This window comes from Pieris brassicae, chromosome 10 (genome assembly GCF_905147105.1).
Source record: "Pieris brassicae chromosome 10, ilPieBrab1.1, whole genome shotgun sequence".
NCBI classification, from domain to species: Eukaryota; Metazoa; Arthropoda; class Insecta; order Lepidoptera; family Pieridae; genus Pieris; species Pieris brassicae.
The window spans coordinates 8325592-8345495 of record NC_059674.1 but is presented as its reverse complement, the minus strand read 5'-3'; the positions used below and the strand labels follow the sequence as shown (position 1 = coordinate 8345495).

Sequence of the window (19904 nt, the reverse complement as noted above, 5' to 3'; positions counted from 1 at the left end):
ATAAAATTAAATGACGATTTTACATCTCCTAATATCTCAAAGCACCCACGTATTGGTCTACCGAAGCTGAATACACTTGACGATACTAATCAAATACAAATGTAATTTATTCATACAGAACTACAGACTTGTTCTCTTAAAAGCGTCACCTAAATGGAAAAACAGAAGATCACAATAACGTTTGCCTTTTGAAGTAGTACGAGCAAGTTAGGTTTATGTGTAAACCTCCAACACAATTGTCAACTGAGAATATCTGCGTTTCATTAAAACCTTAATGATGATTCTATTTCGCCAGTACTTCGGCGTACTGTAGGAATATTTTACAGCCGTTAATCTGGGCTTCACTAAACGGAGACTGTATAATTTCGACACGAGGTCGTGACTTGAATATAGTTTGATGAACGTCTGTTTGGATTATCTGAATTTTAGTTATATTAAACATGATCTGTGGTAAATTTGCTTTATGTTCAGCTAGTTGCTTATTAACTTTTTAAAGGTCGTCTAGGGCTGTTTACGTGCCAAGCAATGTACTGCTGACTTGCAAGTGTAAATCTAAATAAGAATAAAGATTTACAAAATATAGAATATTAAAAGAAATTATATCTAGCTTTTGCAATAAAATCTATTTAATATATCGCCTTATAGTCAGGGTGAGGGGTTGAATCAAGGTACCATCCCTCTTTGCTCTTTGAACGACTAACAAACCGTAAACTTAAACTCACAAACAGCCTGTGTGGGCCTGGGTATCCGGAAGCTATATCCAGGATGCTCCCTTCCCTCGGTGAAATAATATGCGCTGGTTCAGCTGTCGCGTGTCAGCATAATAAAGGAAGGAATCCAATAATCGATAAGACTAAAACTAGCAGTTACCATCAACGGTGGCGTATCTCACTAAAACACTGGATCCTTCAATGATGAATTAAAAAAAAGTAAATGCTATACGGTATGCGGTATAATTTAGTGCGCACGCGACAGGGTTAAAATTTAACTCCCTTGCGCCATTACACCGGGACACCTACCATCTCCGGTTGGTGTGTCAAAGTCAAATCGACAATTGTCATCCTTCTTTTATTGACACTGATTTAGCGCGAACACAACCTTAAAATACTATTCAGAATACAAACAATATTTTATTGTTAATTTGATATGCATTACTGACAGTATTGCATATCAAATCGCATATTGTTTTGATTTAGCGTATACGAAACGTATATATGTGTGTCAATTACAGAGGTTGATTAATGTTTGTCACTCATCGTGGAACCGTCACATGCAAATTTATGCACCATTCTTATTTATATACCATCATATTTATTCAATTAATCCACTTGTTATTTCAATCAAATTACTTCACACATCAACGAGTTACCCGCAAATTAAATGGAATATGGAATTGTTAAAATGTTCAAGTAAAGCTAATATATACATTTTTAATAAAAATATAGTATCAACGTACAAACACGCGTATATATATATATACGCGTATTAAAAACAATATATATATATATTGTTTTTAAAGATCCAGTCAACCTTAAGATAGTGGATAATCTGGTTTATCTAACCCTAAAATGGACTCTTAAGATCGGGTATATTTTTTACATAACAAAAAACCACCTAATAAATTTTATCCTGGTTTGGTTAACGTAATTGTTACATTTGAAAATATGTATTGTATAAGTACATTTAGTGATCATGATCCTTATGAAATATTTGGGAGGTATGGGAGGAACAAAAAGTCGAATATTTTTAAATATAATATTAAATATATTAATCAAAGTATGAATCACTGTTTTCTATGCACTTTTGCCATCTCATAGGTAGTTCATTGATCCCTTTACTAAAAAAACCAGTCGGACGGGAATCAATAAAATCTGTGAAGGCGATTTGGACTGCCTACGGGGCAGTCCCGTCAGAGTTAAATTTTTTCCCTTGCAAGAAGTTGTCCAAATTTCGAAAAAAAATGGTAATCTGTTGGAGCAAGGTCCGGGGAGTACGGAGGATGCCTTAGATATTCCAATTGAAGCTCTTCTAATTTGGTAGCCGTCTGTTGTACAGTGTGTGGTCTAGCATTCTCGTGAAGTAGCAGTGGCGTGGAGCGATTGACCAGCCTAGGTTGTTTAGCCGCTAGCTTTTCCATCATGGTTTGCAATTGCTGACAATAGATATCAGCCGTAATAGTCTGGCCAGATTTGAGAAAACTGCAAAGAACAATACCGGCACTAGTCCACCAAACGCTTACAAGTAACTTTTTTGGGGTTAATTTTCGCTTGGGGCAGGATTTGGCTGGCTGGCCAGGATCCAACCATTGCGCTGAGCGCTTCCGATTATCGTAAAGAATCCATCAATCCATTTTTCATCACAGGTAATGATTCGGTTTAAAATACCTTCATTATTGTGCCGGTTCAGTAATATAACGCAGCAGTCGACGCGCGTTTGCCGGTTTGCTTCAGTCAATTCGTGAGGTTCCCACCTTTCAAGCTTTTTAATCTTCCCAATTTGCTTCAAGTGAATTAAAACAGTTTTATCGCTAACACGGCAGCCTGCAGCTAACTCGGACGTGGTTTGCGATGGATCCGCTTCCACAAGAAAAAAACAGAAGAAAAAACAAATGAATGACGGTCATCAAAGCACAAATACATAAGTAAATAGCTGTACAAATTTGAATTTGGAATTCCTTACCAAAGAGGAGAACATTGAGATTAAAGTGGCCGTACGAAATACGCCAATTTCATATGTAAGGACCTAATATAAATATTTATAATCCTTTGCTATAATCTCTTACATACGTACGACCACAGCCGTTGCTAACAGAACATTACTATCCATAAATTATGCTTGCACATGAATTCTGCAAAATCAAAAAAGAAAACTATAGCAAAACAGCAACACCTTCATAATGACTAACATAATTAAATTGTGTCAATACACGTGTATGTGTATAAGGTTTTGGGTCACAGAAATATGATGACCATTTTGTGTCAATGTAACTGTGTATTCACGTTATTGCTGTAGATTTCTTATTATTCACTAAAGTATGATTTGGTTGCGTTAATATACCTATTAACGCAACCAAATCATAATACCTTACAGTAGCTCCGCTCGAGGGTTACAGCGCCGCGAGCGAATGTCTGATGGAATCAGCTCATCGAAAACCCATTTCCCGTACAGACATACTGTACGGAAAGTAAAAATAAATATTGCATTCTGTGGTAATATATAAATATCTTATCACTGTTGGAACTGTTTAAGAGTCTGTAGATTGTTTGATTTGTAACCATCTTAATGTTGTATTATGTATTTAAACAATATGTGTTCTTGTAAGGAATGTTGCTAAGTTAATTTTACTTAGCTTCTTATTTCTTCTTCGTATACTCCTTCATTGTTTAAATGTTGACCGTGTTAAATCACCTTTTCCAGACAGAGAAAAACTATAGAGATATGTTTTATCCGATATTGTTTTTATATTTCGGAAAAGTAGATTGCTTGTATATATATATATATATATATACAAGCAATCTTACTAAAACTTAGTATATATAGTAATAACAACACACAACACAGTGCAAACGTAAGTTCCGCTGACAACCGAATTACATTGCAAAAAATGCGATTGTCCTGAAGGAAATATATTATCGAGTTGGCGAGCTCTACGCCGCGTAGGTCAGTTCCGAGCTTTGGCACTAAGGCGAATAATACATGGACTATATTATCCTTAGATTTTATAGAAACTAGAACCTACTTTTAAAAAATAATAATATAAACATAATTTATCAATATCAGTAAAACATAGCTCAGTTATGAACGTCAGACAAAATAATTGATTGTAAATCTTATGTTATTGTTACTTTAAATCGAAGCCGTAGAAGGGACGGAGAGAACTGGTAACAAATTCTACGTCATTTTTTTAAAGGTTTTTTCAGCACGTGCAAACATCATGTTCCTCGTTATAATTTAAAGCAAGTTAGTTCAATATAGGCTTTGAATATGATTTAATTACTCCAATTACAAGCACTTGTATTTAGGAGGGTGTTCCACGACATCTCCCTTCACTTCAACTGTGTAATTTAGATTTTTACAAGCTAGTGAACATTTTGCTTATGAAAATGATTTTATGATTGCATTTATCAATCAATGAATCAAGGTATTATGTACAATTTAATTTGCATAATTTTACAGTGTTTTTATCGCATTCGTGCTAGTATATACACCACCTTCGAGAAAGCAATCGATTTAAATAGATCTCAAGAATGTGAGGCTTCAGCGGATCGAGGAGGGCGGCGGCTGGCCTCTCGCCAGCACTCTCAGGATAATCAATGATCTAACGCGATTACGTCAGAGCGGAGCCAGGCGTACACCGTGCACCTTACAATGGATGGCCAATCTTGGAGCAGGATTTATGCCGGCTCCTGGGAGAAAGCTCAGCCCCCGTATTAGCTACTTAAGCCATTAAATTAAATAGTAACATCAGAGAAAAGACAAGGGATTTAGTCCCAACACAGGCTCGTACTTGCTTACCAAACCACGTATACGAAACACGAACAGCCTTACTAAATTTTTTTTCAAAAAGTGTAGTATAAGGTGTGTGTACTGTGTATATTTAATTAATTTAAGAATATGTTAAAACAACTGTTATTGTCCTAAGCCTTGTATCTTTCTTCTCTATTATATCTACTAGTATGTCATTGTCCTGATTTATATATGTTATGTTGTACTATCTAATAAGCTCATGTTCTGCTGTAATGTTTTGCTTCCTAAATAAATAGCAATAAACTACAAAATAGTATACAGCAGTTATGTCTACGTTAAGCTTTAAACGCGCATACATTAATTGTACGAGCTAAGGCTGTAGATTTTGCTCACTCAGGCTTTCTTAGTATTATAAGCGTGATGATCCGTATGTACATATCAAGGTTTTTACATTTTACTTTTTTACAATCGTGACAGTTTCCTATGCTTGTACGTGCCATGGCTTTATATTTTGATCACTTATAAGCGTGACGATTTCCTAAATCGTCGGAGTTACGTCCCGAGAGTATAGCCCGACGCAGGTACTCTCTTCTACATTACAACTATTCATTTCATAGCAATTAACTAAATCATGGGAGTTACACCGCGAGAGCATAGCCAGACGTAGGTTCTCTTTGACTGTTAAAATTGCATTCATTCGGTACATAGCACGTCATTAATTCGCTCATATTCTATTGTAATACGCGATTGGTATATATAGGGTAAACCAAGAAACCTCTATTATTTAAAACACCCCGAAGACCCAGGAACTGTACGTTTTGGTCCTTCGAGCCATTCAGAATCGTACATTAATAATGAATACATGACATGTAAAATTTCGATTTTTTTTTTCAATGATCATTCAAGATCATTCGAACTTATTTTCATGAAAGTGAAGTCGTAGCTTTGTTCCGTCCAATAAGAGTTGACTGTCGACTGTGGACATTTTACCGAAGTAGGTCAAAGCTTAAATCGCTCATCGGCTTAATAAAGTATGTATTCGCAGGGCAGACTCGGGCCACGTTAATGTATTTACGAGATTTTTATATTTGCTCGAGCCGCCCCCATTTATTACTCTCGGCTTCGAAAATATGCCCTTTACGACTTCGTAATCCCTCATTACCTTTTATGGCCGTTACTGTGCTTAATGCTCTTTACAGTGGATATTATAACCCTAATATTTTTCCTGCCACCTTGTGGCCTGACAACACAACTGAGGGCCCAGCACCTCAGTTGGGTTGTCTTAGTTTATTTTTTAAATGAAAAAGGCTTTATGTAATGCGTGTGTAAGGTGTCTCTTTATATGCTATATAAATATATATACTGTACTTTCTTTAAAAATATTTTATTGAATAAGTAATAAAATATATCTTTTAAAGTTACGAGTATCAATAGTCTTATTACCAATTTACGAAAATCATTCTTAAAAAAACTAACTACATTCTGTATTTAAGTTAATAAGAAAATAAAGGATTTACAACATATGGTTCGATTATAAACCTAGTTGTTGGTTAATTTAAAAGAATTTCGAAAACTTGAACAGACTGGAATTGATGTTTTTGGTCAAAGGGTGAACTCTAAAAGAAACGTGTCGCGGCTGCAACCGACAGTCGGCAGCTACGCCGAATCAGGAACAACAGACGCGAAGCGAGTGTGTTGTGAGCTTAGCAAATATCTGCACTGCGGATGTGTATAGAACATACATTGATGGATTTAGCTCTAAAAACTCATCCAATTTTATTAATACCATAGCTTCGTTGTAATCTCTTTTGACCTGGATATTTTTGTCGTGTATTTGGTATAAACAAACGAATTTCATATTTTGATTGACCTCCGTATAGAAGATGTTTTTGTGTTTATCGTACTACTCATTATTTGCCTTCTAAAACGTGTGTAAATACGAAGCGATTTAGTTTAGTATTAAAAACAATTTTTAGAAAAATGAAGCAGAAATATAAGGTTGTTGATTTAAGTAATGAAGTAACGCCTCAAATACGGGTGGAAGTTGCAAAGTCGGAACCTGACCGATAACTTTGCCGCGAGTTTAATTCCGCAATTTTAAATGTAGAAAGAAAAATGATTATGAATTAAAGGAACACAAAGTTTTGAACAAAAGGCTGTGTATTGTGTGATAACAATGTTGTCGCCGACGGCTGACGCAAACACACTGATAAATCTTCGCAGAGATGTCCCCCCCCCCCAACGCGCCGGATGTCTTCGGGAATCTCTGCCTTTATTGTTTGCTCATGAGTAATGTGATGAGCTTGAAATGAACAAGCAGTGAAAAACACAAAGAGCTCCATATACGCTTTGCCTAGATGATTTACTCAGTATTTATATAATTAGGACTAAATTCCAGCGCAAAGTAAACAAATATGTAAGTATATAGGTATAAGCAATGATATTAAGCACTTTTGGCAAACTCTAGCATATATCAGTAATAAATCAAAACTATATATTAATCTATACAGAGACAATCGCCTGGACTGTTTTGACTATAGAAAGTAGGTACTCTTCTGTCTCTTCTCATCACAGTGTACAACACACAATTTAACGGAACAGTACTTCAATAATCAGAGTGCAATCACACCGATTTAGCAATTATAAATAAGGTAAAAACTGATAAAGAAACTGCTTTTAGCAGTAGGAGCGCCAATTCATATTATTTGCCTTCATTTATTTAATTTTATTTTTCTCCTGTTTTGTATTATCGTGATGTTACGTGTTATTATTATTTAAGGATAACGTAAATTACATTGTTTTCTTATTAATTGTTTAGACGTATATTGAACATCAGAAATCACAAGGAACCCTAAAGATCTTGACGCACTCACGCAACGGTCTTACATTGTAATAATCCCTCTTCGAAGGGAAATAAAAGGAATAAATTTATAGCCCAGGACCTCAGAAAGGGCACGCCGTACGTTTAATCTCGGACCTCCCGACACATACCTCCCTATTGCCCTCCCAGGGAGCGGAGACACTCGCGGGAATGTACTAAACAAAACCACAAGTTTATAAGTTTAATAAATATACAAACAGGCTTCGCGGTTAGGCTATCGAATTTGAAATCGTGACAAGAATAATAATATTCATAGTTATAAAATTAAGGGAATCACGTTTACGGATACGTATCTGCATCATTTTAGGATCAGTGAGCTGAATAGCATTCGCTTCTAGAATTAAGCTTTCTGTGTTTATTGTCTAAGATGGAACCACCATATAAAACCTAAATAGAAATAAATTAAATAGAGCAAAGCAGAGACTTTTTGCCCCGAACAATTGGTGATCGTTAATTATATCATGGGTGTGGTACCCATGATATGTGAAATAGAACTTGGAGCTTTTCAAATTTGTAATTATTTTAAAAATAATATTAAAGTTTCCAGCACATGACATGCCATATCAGAATATTGAACTGGCCTTTATATCTTATATATAACACTAAAATTACCTATACACCTAAGGTTACTTCAAAATTGTTCATAACATTATATTATTTCCCAAACAGGCAAAATATAAAAAAGATGTTATTGTTTAGTTTGAAACCAAAATATAATAAATGTAAAAGTTCGTGCAACACATTGTAGTAACGAGTGAGGTGCTCCATGTTATTGGCACATCACTGGGTTGGTCCGGGCGGCGAGGCGCAAAGAAAATTGCTATTCTATCGATAGACTCGCGGTTTTCCTAGTATACCGAAAATGGAACTTAGGGCTGTCAAACATGTTGCCTAAACAATAACATTATTTTTTGTTAGTATTTACAATAAGTAAACTGTACCAGTAGCCGTAAATGTATAACTTTTGTAGACTCCTAAAAGCTCTGCAAGCAAGCATATAACTCGCCAATCGAGATAAAGTTATCTGCTTTGAATTCGAAGGAACTAGGTAATAAGTAAGTGAGAAATGTCAAAAATGAAACCATTACTCTTGCCTTGGTTTAATTATTATTGTTTGTGCCAACCTTTCATTTCCAGCTGGTGTGTAAATACCTTTTTCTGCGCTATTGCCCTTGGTATAAATTGTGTGCAAACAGCGTCGCTCGCAATCAGAAGACTTCGTAACGAAAGAATTCCCCAGAGGGAGGCACAAAGGCGAGAAATGACAACCCTAGCCCCGTTTGGAATAGCTTCCTTATGCACGGTACTTCACTAAGCGGTTTCCTATTCATGACCGTTCAAATATAACTCAACAATCTGTTAAACCCCGAATACAATACTTGTATTACTTTCTATTCTTTTTGCTCGGGGCAGATGTTTTCATTGTTTCATTCAGGGTACTGACTAATAAGGGTTGGTTTCGATTTTGGGTGCGGTTCAGTCAATACGCTTTGGCTTTTGAGACTCCATGCGGGTGACCCAAAGTAGGATCAACATGCAACTGACATCTTCTATCAAAGGGGTTTTAACGTAATTTCTAATCTTTTAAGCGATAGAAATTAAATGTATTTAACGGGATTAATCTGGCTTGTATTCTTTAGGTTTTACCATATCATTTAAAATAATTATATATGTATTATTTCTAAGACAATTTTTAATATGTGTCGGATGAAAATCATAATAAAGAAACTCTATGCCCTATAATTGAATTTAATAAATTGTATACGTAACCATTTACTCCATCTAGTACCTACTAAAGTACAAAACTGACTTTCGCTTCTTAAGAAGGAAACGTTAATTTATAATACAACTAAATTGTTTGTAAACTATGATTAATATTATTTATCTATACTAGTTGCAGGTATTGCGTTCAGTGGCTCAAGCGGTGCAGCTTTTGAAGTTGCACCGCTTGAGCCACAGCAAATGCTACATGACGCATTCGTCTTTGTTAACGAGGATATGTGCAAGACTGGTTGTGGCCTTTGGTATCGCAAACAACCTTGGCCTTCGCCGTCGCACATATCCTAGGTAAAAAGAGACGTAGGTAGTTCTTGAAGAACATTTGGATTGCCCAACTGCCAAATGTAAGTTACGTGTTGTTTCTAATGTATTGTACCTCACCATCCCTAACATAATGTTGGGTACATTAAAGGATAGTAGGGCCATACTATTAAAGATATCGTGTAAATTTATTCTGTATGCACTCCAACATAAGGCAGTATTTAGCTTCTTGCAAAGCCCAATCAGACGAGTTACACTTTAACATACTTCTGAACAATGCTTTGAACAAACTTGAGATGGCTTTCATATTAGTACTGAACGTTGTTGCCCTTCGGGGAAAAAACCCATTTTTGCGTATGCTTTCTTGCCACTATATGATCCCGAAACTTCATTTGGGCATCCACTCCAATCCGGCGTCCATAATAGGGATTTGCCTTTTACATGTTTATCACCTTCATCATGATTGTTCAACTAATCTATATACTTACTCTAAAGAATGACAATGATTAGCAGTCATTTGAATGCGCACATACCTCATTAATTACTTCCAGTAAGCTGCTGCTTGTACTACGCAAGGGTCTAAAGCCGTGCCGGTAACATCTCCAGTTTGAAACATCGTATGCAACCCACTAAACCCTCATTTCTCTTACAAAATTAAAGATGATAAACATTGCTAGTTGTACTTATATACTAGATGGCGCTGAGATGCCATTCACAGATTCTTTTCTATAATTGTTTAACTAACAATAGTGTCGACTTGTTTCTTTAATCACGCGACAACTTATCAGATAAAATAAATAAAATACATCGTCGAGAAACACAATTTGCCGGCACATCGAGCGACCCAAGTGGAAACGCATGGCCATCCAATTCCGAAGTGATTCCAATTATTCCCAAGCAGACCCTCGATTGGAACCCGCAAGGAAAGAGGAAGCGTGGCAGTCCGAGTACATAGATGAGCCTTAAGGCCGAACGCGATGGAGTCGCCGAGGACGCCCTCTGCCCCATCTAGAGGTTATAGGACATCGAGTCGAATAAAACACACTCTCGTAATATATATTTATTAACAGTATAACAATCTCATCGGTAGGGTTGTAGCGGAATGTCACCACTTCACACGGGAAACGATGATAATCCACGATTTTGGTTGAATTTCAAAGAACAGCTTCAATAACCAATCAGGAACTCGCTACGAGTATTAAATAAATAGACAAAGCGCTCATGTAAGCTTCAGTCTCACTCACCGTTAGGTGTCTTCGTCCGGATACATCCCGATCTCAAAGCGAGAACCTCATGCCTCTTTAAAGCAGCTTTGTTCATTTATTTGAATGTCTATCGATTTGTGCTTAACAATTGAGAAATATGGCAGACCAGACATCTTCTAGTACGGACTCCGATTGGGCATCTATCAAAAAGTGAAGCGAGCGCAATACAAACAATCAAAACTTAAAAATAATAAATACAAGCAGATAGACAAATATATTAATATCACCGTCTCGGTTATCACAAAATGGTAGCGAACACAACTTCATTTCATAATTTTCTATCGAAGAGCACTCCTTTAGCATTAATGTATCTTATATTTTATATGTTATGACATATGTCTCAGTTTTATACATCGATAAGGGATGGCGCTTCGAGGAGTTCTCGATCTGGATTTGCAAGTTAACTTAGTAATAATATCCAAATACGTTAAGCGGCTCAAAGTTACTACGAATGACACGATCGACTCGTTTTCGTGAATTTGACGAAGACGCGTCCCAGAACCTACGAGTACTGTTTGGTGAACTTCTCGTGGAAAGACCTGAAGATGTCCAGCATCTCCTGGAGGAGAGCGGGCTGCGGGAGTATCGTGGTCCTGAAGTGGTAGGTGCCCGGTTTCTGGCCGAAGCCCGTGCCCGGCACTATGCAGATCCCTGGAAGACGACACGACCGTAAGTGACCCCGTTCCTCATCGACCATTCCAATTCATATTAAACACTTTATGGAAGCAAATCTCTCGATTTGGATCCACAAGGTGTCAGTACGTACCGGTGTTCTCCAGCAACTGGAAGGCGTAAAACACGTCAGGGGCTTTGCCGGCCTTCTTCGCCGCTTCGATGGCTTTCGGGGGCAGCGTGATTTGGGGGAACGCGTACATCGCGCCCTGGAATACGAGAAAGGGAACAAATATCGAAAAAGTCAAAACACTTGACCCTTTAGGAAGATTATGGGTCTAAAACTCTCCAACGGTAAAACGACAAAAATCTAAATAGTGAACGGTTAACGGACGGGGTACGGACCTGTACAATGTTACACTTGAAGCCTTCCATCTGGTTGAAGGTATCTGCGATCATCTTGGCTCTCTTGTTGAGGGATTCCAACACCTGAGTCTTCTCTTTGAGCCAGAGGTCGTACGAAGGCTCGCCCGGAGCCGGAGGTTTAGCCTGAAATGGCATTTAAATATTCTTTTATGTTTGTAATAATGCACAAAGACAGTTGTTTATATATAAATAAATCCTTCATTTGCCTTTAAATGGGACATATGTACTAGAACTCCCTCGCACGGAAGCCTTGGCCTGAGGCCCACTAGTACGGGATTGTTCTCATGGCTGAGAAGTGTAAGAGAGAGGGGTCTCCAATCGATTGACCCCGTCGAGATCTTTTCAACCCGTAAAATACTAACCACACAGTCGACGGCCGTCTGCCCCAAGGAACTCGGACACAGCATGGCGGAAATGGCTTTGAAGAGGTTGGCCTGCACTTGCGGGTCGAGGTTTACCAGCTCCATCCATCCACCCCGGAGACCGCACTCGCCCATGTAGCCCTGAAGCACGTCACAAACCACAAAACCGTCAAAAACTGATAAGCAATATTCAAATTCCACTGGATGGCGTCAAATCACATAAATTCCAGCGAGAAATTTGATTGACGATTGATCGTTCGGGGTCCTCACCTTACTGACAGACATGAACGAAGCCAGCTCCATCTTGTTGTAAGGTTCACCCATTTCCATCATCACCTGAAAAAGATACGATTGAATTAATGAATAATTTAAATAACAATTTTCACGGCCATCAATTTTTGCATACCTTCTTGAACGAGAAGAACTTGCTGCCCTCGGCGTAGACGTTGTCCTGGTAGACCTCGTCGGCGAATATGAATAGGTTGTGCGCGTGCGCGAACTTCACTATCGCCTCAATGTTTTCTCGAGTCAGCACCTGCAGAATTTCATTAAAATAAAACACGTAACGTGTACCATGGTTGTCTACCATTTTTGTTAAAAAAATAGTTTTTATTTATTGAGTGTGGATTTCATTAAAAAGGCAGTTATTTTTATCCTCTTTTATTAAATAAATTATAATGTTTAAATAAACCGACATAAGGTATATAATAAAAAATATACAATTAAACAAATCGTGCTTGCATATATACGAAACGTTCCAAATAATTTTGAAAAGAATTTTATGGGTACACACCTGACCGGTGGGGTTTCCAGGGTTTATAACAACTATGGCCCGAACAGTATTGTTCTCCTGTCCTGCGGCGTATGACCGTTCCAGCTCCTCGGTGCTGAGGCCCCACTGGCGTTCTTCGTCCAGGTAGTATCCGACTAGTTCTAGTCCGTATTCGTCCAGAGACGCCGAGTACAGCGGGTATTGAGGGATGGGGATCATTACGGCTAAGAAAACATTAATCCTTATAAAATTCGCTTTTTTAGGCAAACGCTACTAAAACTGCATATCTGTATTTAACGAAAAGCTGTACAAATTAATTATAATTTATATATGGTGACGCGACAGACTCGCGATCAAGACGCGTACACGCAATGCACACAATAGAAGCGCCGCAGCTTCTATATAATGCGAATTCCCACGGAGCTCGAGGCACCCCGACACGTTTTTACGGATCCGGACGATCCAATCACGATAGCTACCAATGAGTAACGGCCAATAATAAAAATAGGTAAAAACATATTAGGGTAAAAAACCGCCTTCACCGGGAAAGGCAAAGACCTTTACTGCGTACTTCGCTCACTCCAGTGAGCTTCCGTCCTGCCCTTCAGGCGATTGACCACTCAAGCCTATCTTGAGTCTCACAGGAAACGCTCTTGCGCTAGTCGCGGGTAAACCCATTCAGGCCGTACTACGCTCGCCAGCTGAGGTGTAAAGGCCCTTAAGGCCATCAGCGAAATTCCTTAAAAAAAACATCCAGAGCCGTCTTTGTTTTTTTGTAACACCTAAACAAAACAAATCTTTCTTCTATCACCATGCCGAGCGGCAAAGGTAATTTCCGCTAAAAAACGTCTTTGTCGCTACTCCTCTCTTCGATGACACTCTCCTTAAAACCTCAGCTGGCATGGGTTTACTGGGCGTTGACATATCGAATGTCGTTCAGTTTCGCGGTTATTTGGAAAGAAAGACTAAGTTAGCCTCTAAGAAGCTTCTTGTGCTCAGTTAGGCGAGACGGTACTTCACCCCAGGCCACCACTTGCAACTCCATAAAGCGCAAATTCGGCCCTACATGGAGTACGGTTCTCAGGGCGGGAGCTCCAATAAAATACCATCCGTATCACCTTGACGTCCGTCTTTCCACAACTGAGCGATTCTCAAGGCAATTTCTGCCGCGCACCACCACTATGTGGAACCAGCCGCCAAATGAAGTATTTCCGAACCAATTCGACTACGAAACTCTTAAAAGGCCGGCGGCGCATGCGAGCCGTCTGTTTTACCATCAATTATCATTAGGTGAGCCTCCTGCCCGTCTGCCTCCTTTAAAATAAAAAAATAATTAAAGGTAGTCACTAATTGCTCACCTGACTTCTTCCCATTGACTTTATTGACAAGGAGTTGAAGGCAATTCTTGATCCCATTAGAGGCTCCACCCACCAGCACCACGTTGTTCCAGTCTGAGGGAAGCCCATCTCGCTTTTGGATGTACTCCGCTACGTGGCGACGGATCGATTCGATACCATGAGACATCGTGTACGCACCCACTGAATTACCCCTGGAATATATATAATATAGTCTATACTTCTTGAAAACACTTAATTATGTATAATTCGTGAAAATACAAACTTCGTGGCAATTCATGCGTATTTATAAATATATTCAGTGATCAACTAACCATCTCAATAATGCTTGGGCAAATAGCAGGTGTATCACGACACATTGGACACATTAATCTTATAAAATTAATATAATTTCTTAGCCACGACTCAACAGAATATTTTTTCCAAAATTATACATATTGAAATTGCCTTTCCAAGCTCCCTTGGGAGTCCGAGAGCAGAGTTAATAATACACTTTGATATCTCATGAAAACTCATCTAATCAAATAAATAGCCAGCACTGTTCTATGCTAAGATAACCAAGACCGCGTTTCCATATGCAAAAACTGCCATCGATCATTGATCGTAATGATTATCAACTAATTAATTAACCATATAGTGAACTAGCTGAAATTTATTTATAGCATATAGAGGTCGATATTTTGCGATTAGAAAAAATATGCTTTAGTTTACACAATTCGTTCTCTCTCGCAAGGTTACGTTCCTTAATAATTTCGTAATATTTATCCAAATAATGTCCGGTTCAAACTAGTTCTTTGGTTACGTCATATGTTTAATAATAATATGTATTTATAATTTTACTCCAGTTACGATTTGAACGGTAAGTGACCCCTAGAAACATTCAAAATCATAATTAATTTATTCAGTTGAATCACATGATCACTTTGAATTGTCAACTCTACCACCTATTCGGAATCGCAACCAGCACACAAGGAGAAAGGGTTTTTCTTTTTTGATCGTCTTAAGTTATTTGCAATGCTTATATTAGTTACAGTTAAATTAAATTAAATAGCTGGAGCAAATTATTTTTAATTCCTAGCTTCCTTATCTTCTAGGTAATCCGATATTTTACAAAAAGATTGTTTTATAATTTTCTTAAATTTATTATTTAACAAGTTTACTACATCACTTGGTAGTTTATTATAGAAGCGTACAGTTTGACTTATGAATGATTTATTAACTTTATGGAGCCTAGTTGTGGGAACAGCGAGTTTGTTCTTATTTCTAGTGTTATAAATATGATTTTTTTCAAACAAGTAGTATAGCATTTTAATAAACAGTTTATTCGATCGTTTGACCTCTTTGAACGCATTAATAAAAGAAGTATTATAGTGTATGTTTAAAAAACCTTAATGATCTGATTAATGACTATTATAATAATATATAATTAATAAATACATTAACGAAACGTATAACAAAGTTTACTCTAATCGCTATAAACATAAGAAGTTATGAAAAACCTCTTGTAATTCGTCACGGCCACACTAATCGCAGATTGAATTACCTTCTTGTAATTAAATCTTTAAACCAACATTGTTGTTTCCTCGTCAAGAACTGTGAACACCACGTTTTCCTAATTATACGACGAGATTTGTGTCCTTATGTGACCGAGATATTTAATTTAATTTCTATCGATAAAAAGTTATTGGCTAAGAGCTAAAAAATTTACACCTTTTATAAAAAATATTTTTTTTATTGGAACCTTCAAAGTCGACAACTGAGTCCCTAAATATCACTTCCCGTTTATATCCGAAAACATCTATGATATTTTGTATAAAATGTTTTGTGTTCGTGTGCATAACTATAATATTATTGCCATTGTATTTTTGTAGCGTCATATAGTCCCTATGGAAATTGAAGCAAGGCAAACAATCAATACAACGAACTAGAAGAGCCTTGAGAAACAAGGTAAAACTATTGACTTTGGGAGTAGTTGATAAAATATGTGTTGTATACATTGCTTTCAAAGGAAATTATATTTGGTTCAACGTAAATTTTCAGTACTTCTGTTTTAAGGGTAACTTTTACAAACGCGAAAAATTCTTTTGCTTTCATTACATGCACTGCGGTAATAGTGAAGTTACGAAAAAGATATGTACGTCGAAACTATTCCTATTCCCCCGAATAAGCGCAGATGTAGTCACGTAGTCACTGATGAAAAAAATAGTAGCCAAATAAACTAAAACTTGGTACACATATGACAAATTTTTCAAGGTCGCATTATTGATTTACTTTGCGTTTCGCATTTAAACTATTTGACTTGGCATTAAACCAACAATTAAAACAACATTCCTAACTCACATTTTTTCATGATCTTGTGAATAAAAGCCGGGTTAACATATTTTATTTTGCCAACATTAGTGACCGTAGCAACTAATTCGTCATAACTTTAACTCAAATATTGTCAACCTCAAGTAAAGTTTACCCGCAAGATTTGAGGACATCCCTGGCCCGCTGTTTCACGTCATCAGGGAAGTTACACTTCTCTATTATCTCTGGGTTCGCCACACATGATAGGACCTAGGAAATAATAAGGATTAACATTCCAGTGTTGCTTAAGCGTTATTAACTCTTGAGCAACCAAATCAGTAATTGTTTCACTCGGGAGGCATGGGGCAATGCCTTAATAAACTACACTTAAACTCTATTAATGAGGACTTTAAAAGATTACCTGTCGAATAAATGTGATCGGTCGCTGTCCCATCGCATGCGCATCTCCGATATTTGCCTTTATCACTTTTTTGAACGGTTTGTCGGCACCCTACGGATAGAACAATTGCAAAACTGTTACAGCAGACTATAAGCCTACTTTTAATTGTTATTTTAAATTTCAGTTTGATTTACATAAGACTTACGATGCGAGGCAGTATAGGTGATGCAGAGCCATCTAAATAATTGTATAATATACTATATGTATTGTATTCAAATGTATATGTATTTTGTAAATGAGGCTGAGGACGATCTAATTTTAGTCCATAACGTTCGTAGTTAAATATTAGCATATTTGTGCTAATTTCAAGGTCACATTCGTTACTCAACGTAACTAAATGTTCAACACGTAACTATCGCTTATCAGACATCCATTACAATAACCGATAGCAGATGTTAAGAAATGCATTTAATAATGATTTTGTGATGATTACATAAATTTCCACAGCTCGATTTACTCAATGTGTACGTGCATGTGTGTGTGCCCGAGGTACTGGGTTTGACGACTTTGTAAATTGTGATAGATTGATCACGTTTTTGATATAACAAGTTTCTGCAATAAATACATCTGCCCCTGAATCCATATTAAGCCCATTTCATTTGATTAATGTTGCTTTGTCGCACTTATTCAATAATATTAATGACATTTACATGTACAGGAGAATAACTGTAGTAATAAGTTTAATCTATTTTATCTTTATATTTTTATAAAGATGATTATTAAACATAATAAAACATGATAAAATACCATACATGTAGAATGCCCACTTACAATGGTAGTAAGATAAATAGCATGTTTATTATAATTGTGTAATAATCATTCAATTGACACAAGCGTTTATCATGTGATCTAGGAAAATGAGAATGACAAGAAATTTTATTTGATAATGTAGCAGTTTCATTATTAGTATTCATAAAAATAAACAATCACTGTGATTGCACTGCTTTAAATAAAGTTGCATATTTCTGTCAAATTGTTTTTAACCAATGATGAAAAGAGATGGATCAAAGATTTTATTTAATAAAATAATAAGGGTAATTTAGTATTTATGAAACATAGGGCAAATCTACAAACTAAACATGAAATACCAAGTTTTCAATGTATACACAATACCTGTGTGATGTTCACAACTATAAGTAATAAATTAGTATAATAGTTTTCCTTACCTTATATACAATAGTTACAATTTTGACATTACATATATTTATATAATATATAGTACTAGGTGTAATATTCATTTCATGCTAAGAAATAGGATGTGAGTCATTAGGGCACAATATAAGTGATATTATGACAGGTAATATATACTTATTAATGGTAAATAGGCAAAGCTTGCAATGTTTGCCAATATTTACTTCAAATAAAGAACTTATTTATAGCATTGCAGTACATTCAGCCTAAAACGGCTCTTTCAATATTTAATTTACTAGTAATTATTATATTAGACTAAATCATATAATAATGATTGTGTATATCAATTTTATAAAATAAAAAAAATATATATCAGACTATGTATTGTTAAAGAAAAACAAGTGTTTTAATAACTGTTGAAAGTTGTCAGTTCTAAAGAAACAGTGAATAGTCTACTTCAAGGTTACTTAGATATTATTAAGTCACATTGAGTACAATAAATTGTTGTTTATCTACCACAATTATTTAAGAAAAACGTCTTGTTCAAAGCAGTTATCTAGTGTAAAGTGTAATTAATCTGAGCTTGCATCTTTAATTGTATTTATTTTTAACATTATTTTATTTTAAATTTTATTCAAGGAAATATTTTCAATAATATGTACCTTTTGCAATTCCTTTTCGATTTCGCCGGCACGGGTTACTAAGGGTCCTCGAACGGCGTATTCTAACTTTACAATGTTGGGGTTTATGTTATCCATAGTGATTGCCTTTGAAGCCATGGTTCTAGTATTTGGGTATGTATTGCGAGAAAGTAGAATTGATACCGATTGAGATCGTAATCCTTTGCTTGATAATCTGCAACTGGCAACCGCGCGACCTATCATCTTTGCTGATGACATGCTGTAATCAATGACACTCCTCTTAATACGTCACTATCACTAAAACTTCAATGAAAGCCACAAAATTGCCGCAAAAAAACTGTATACAATTTATAATACACTTGGATATAAGCACAATTCAGTTTAGATAACGGAACCAGATAAAACGAGATATTATTTAAACGTAAGGGACCGGCCGCGACACTTGACTAGACCCACATTAAAATCGATATTTCGTTCAACAATCATAAACTTTTGTAAAACAACTTATTTGTATAGATAGCACTTGTGGAATAAGATAATTGTCTTTATTGCGTAGTGAAGAAAATATGGATGTGACCTTACAATATAGGTTACCTGATAGTTTATGTAATCCAAGAATATACAGCTATGTATGAAATTCTCATTAAATACCTAGTGGTTTACGGTGTTTTAGAAATTTGTATGAAGATCGAGCGGCTGCACTTATTTTGAAACCTTAAACGTCTTACATATTATTAATTAGTTATATATTTAAGTTTATTATTAATAATTCTATTGATATTTGTTCACATTATGTCATTGTCATATATGCCAATTTATGACAGTAACATTCTGCAGCGGTTTGGTAAGGAAAGATATTCTAAGAGTCAGATTTAAAAAAAAAGCTGTCAAGGCAACTTTTAGCAAATTATTTGTCTATATTTTATTTAAACAAATAATTTTGGTTTTAAAGATATGTTATATGAAAAAAAATTAAAAAAAAATTGTATTCCCTGCCATCTATACTTAAAAGGCGTTAGCTAGCTAAACTTTGAAAAAATATTGAAATAATTAGTTTACTCCATCAGTATAGATGGAACGGTTGGTAAATTTTTAAGGCACAGACAGATTCTAGGAAGTGCAAAATATATTTATGAATACTATTATTATTTAAATCACGTTTTTCTTCCTAAATTTTCTTTGGCAAATTCAGTAACGTGATTT

The 19904-nt window shown here is 36.1% G+C and overlaps 1 protein-coding gene across 3 annotated transcripts; it reads right to left on the bottom strand.

Annotated features, from left to right (window-relative positions):
* Positions 1-10435: 10435 nt before the first annotated feature.
* LOC123715533 (alanine aminotransferase 1) lies at positions 10436-19495 on the bottom strand. Of its 3 annotated transcripts, none has more exons than XM_045670585.1 (12): positions 19353-19495; positions 18723-18960; positions 16891-16980; positions 16645-16739; positions 14184-14374; positions 12847-13049; positions 12460-12588; positions 12324-12389; positions 12054-12194; positions 11671-11814; positions 11420-11534; positions 10436-11304 (listed from the first exon to the last, which is right to left on the bottom strand). In XM_045670585.1, exons 2-12 carry the CDS (start codon positions 18957-18959, stop codon positions 11156-11158), a joined length of 1560 nt encoding a protein of 519 aa, XP_045526541.1. In that variant the 5' UTR covers position 18960; positions 19353-19495; the 3' UTR covers positions 10436-11155. The 3 variants fall into 3 exon arrangements, with proteins under 3 accessions (XP_045526541.1, XP_045526540.1, XP_045526539.1); XM_045670584.1 differs by having other exon boundaries at positions 19284-19494; XM_045670583.1 differs by having other exon boundaries at positions 19296-19494.
* Between the last annotated feature and the right edge of the window lie 409 nt (positions 19496-19904).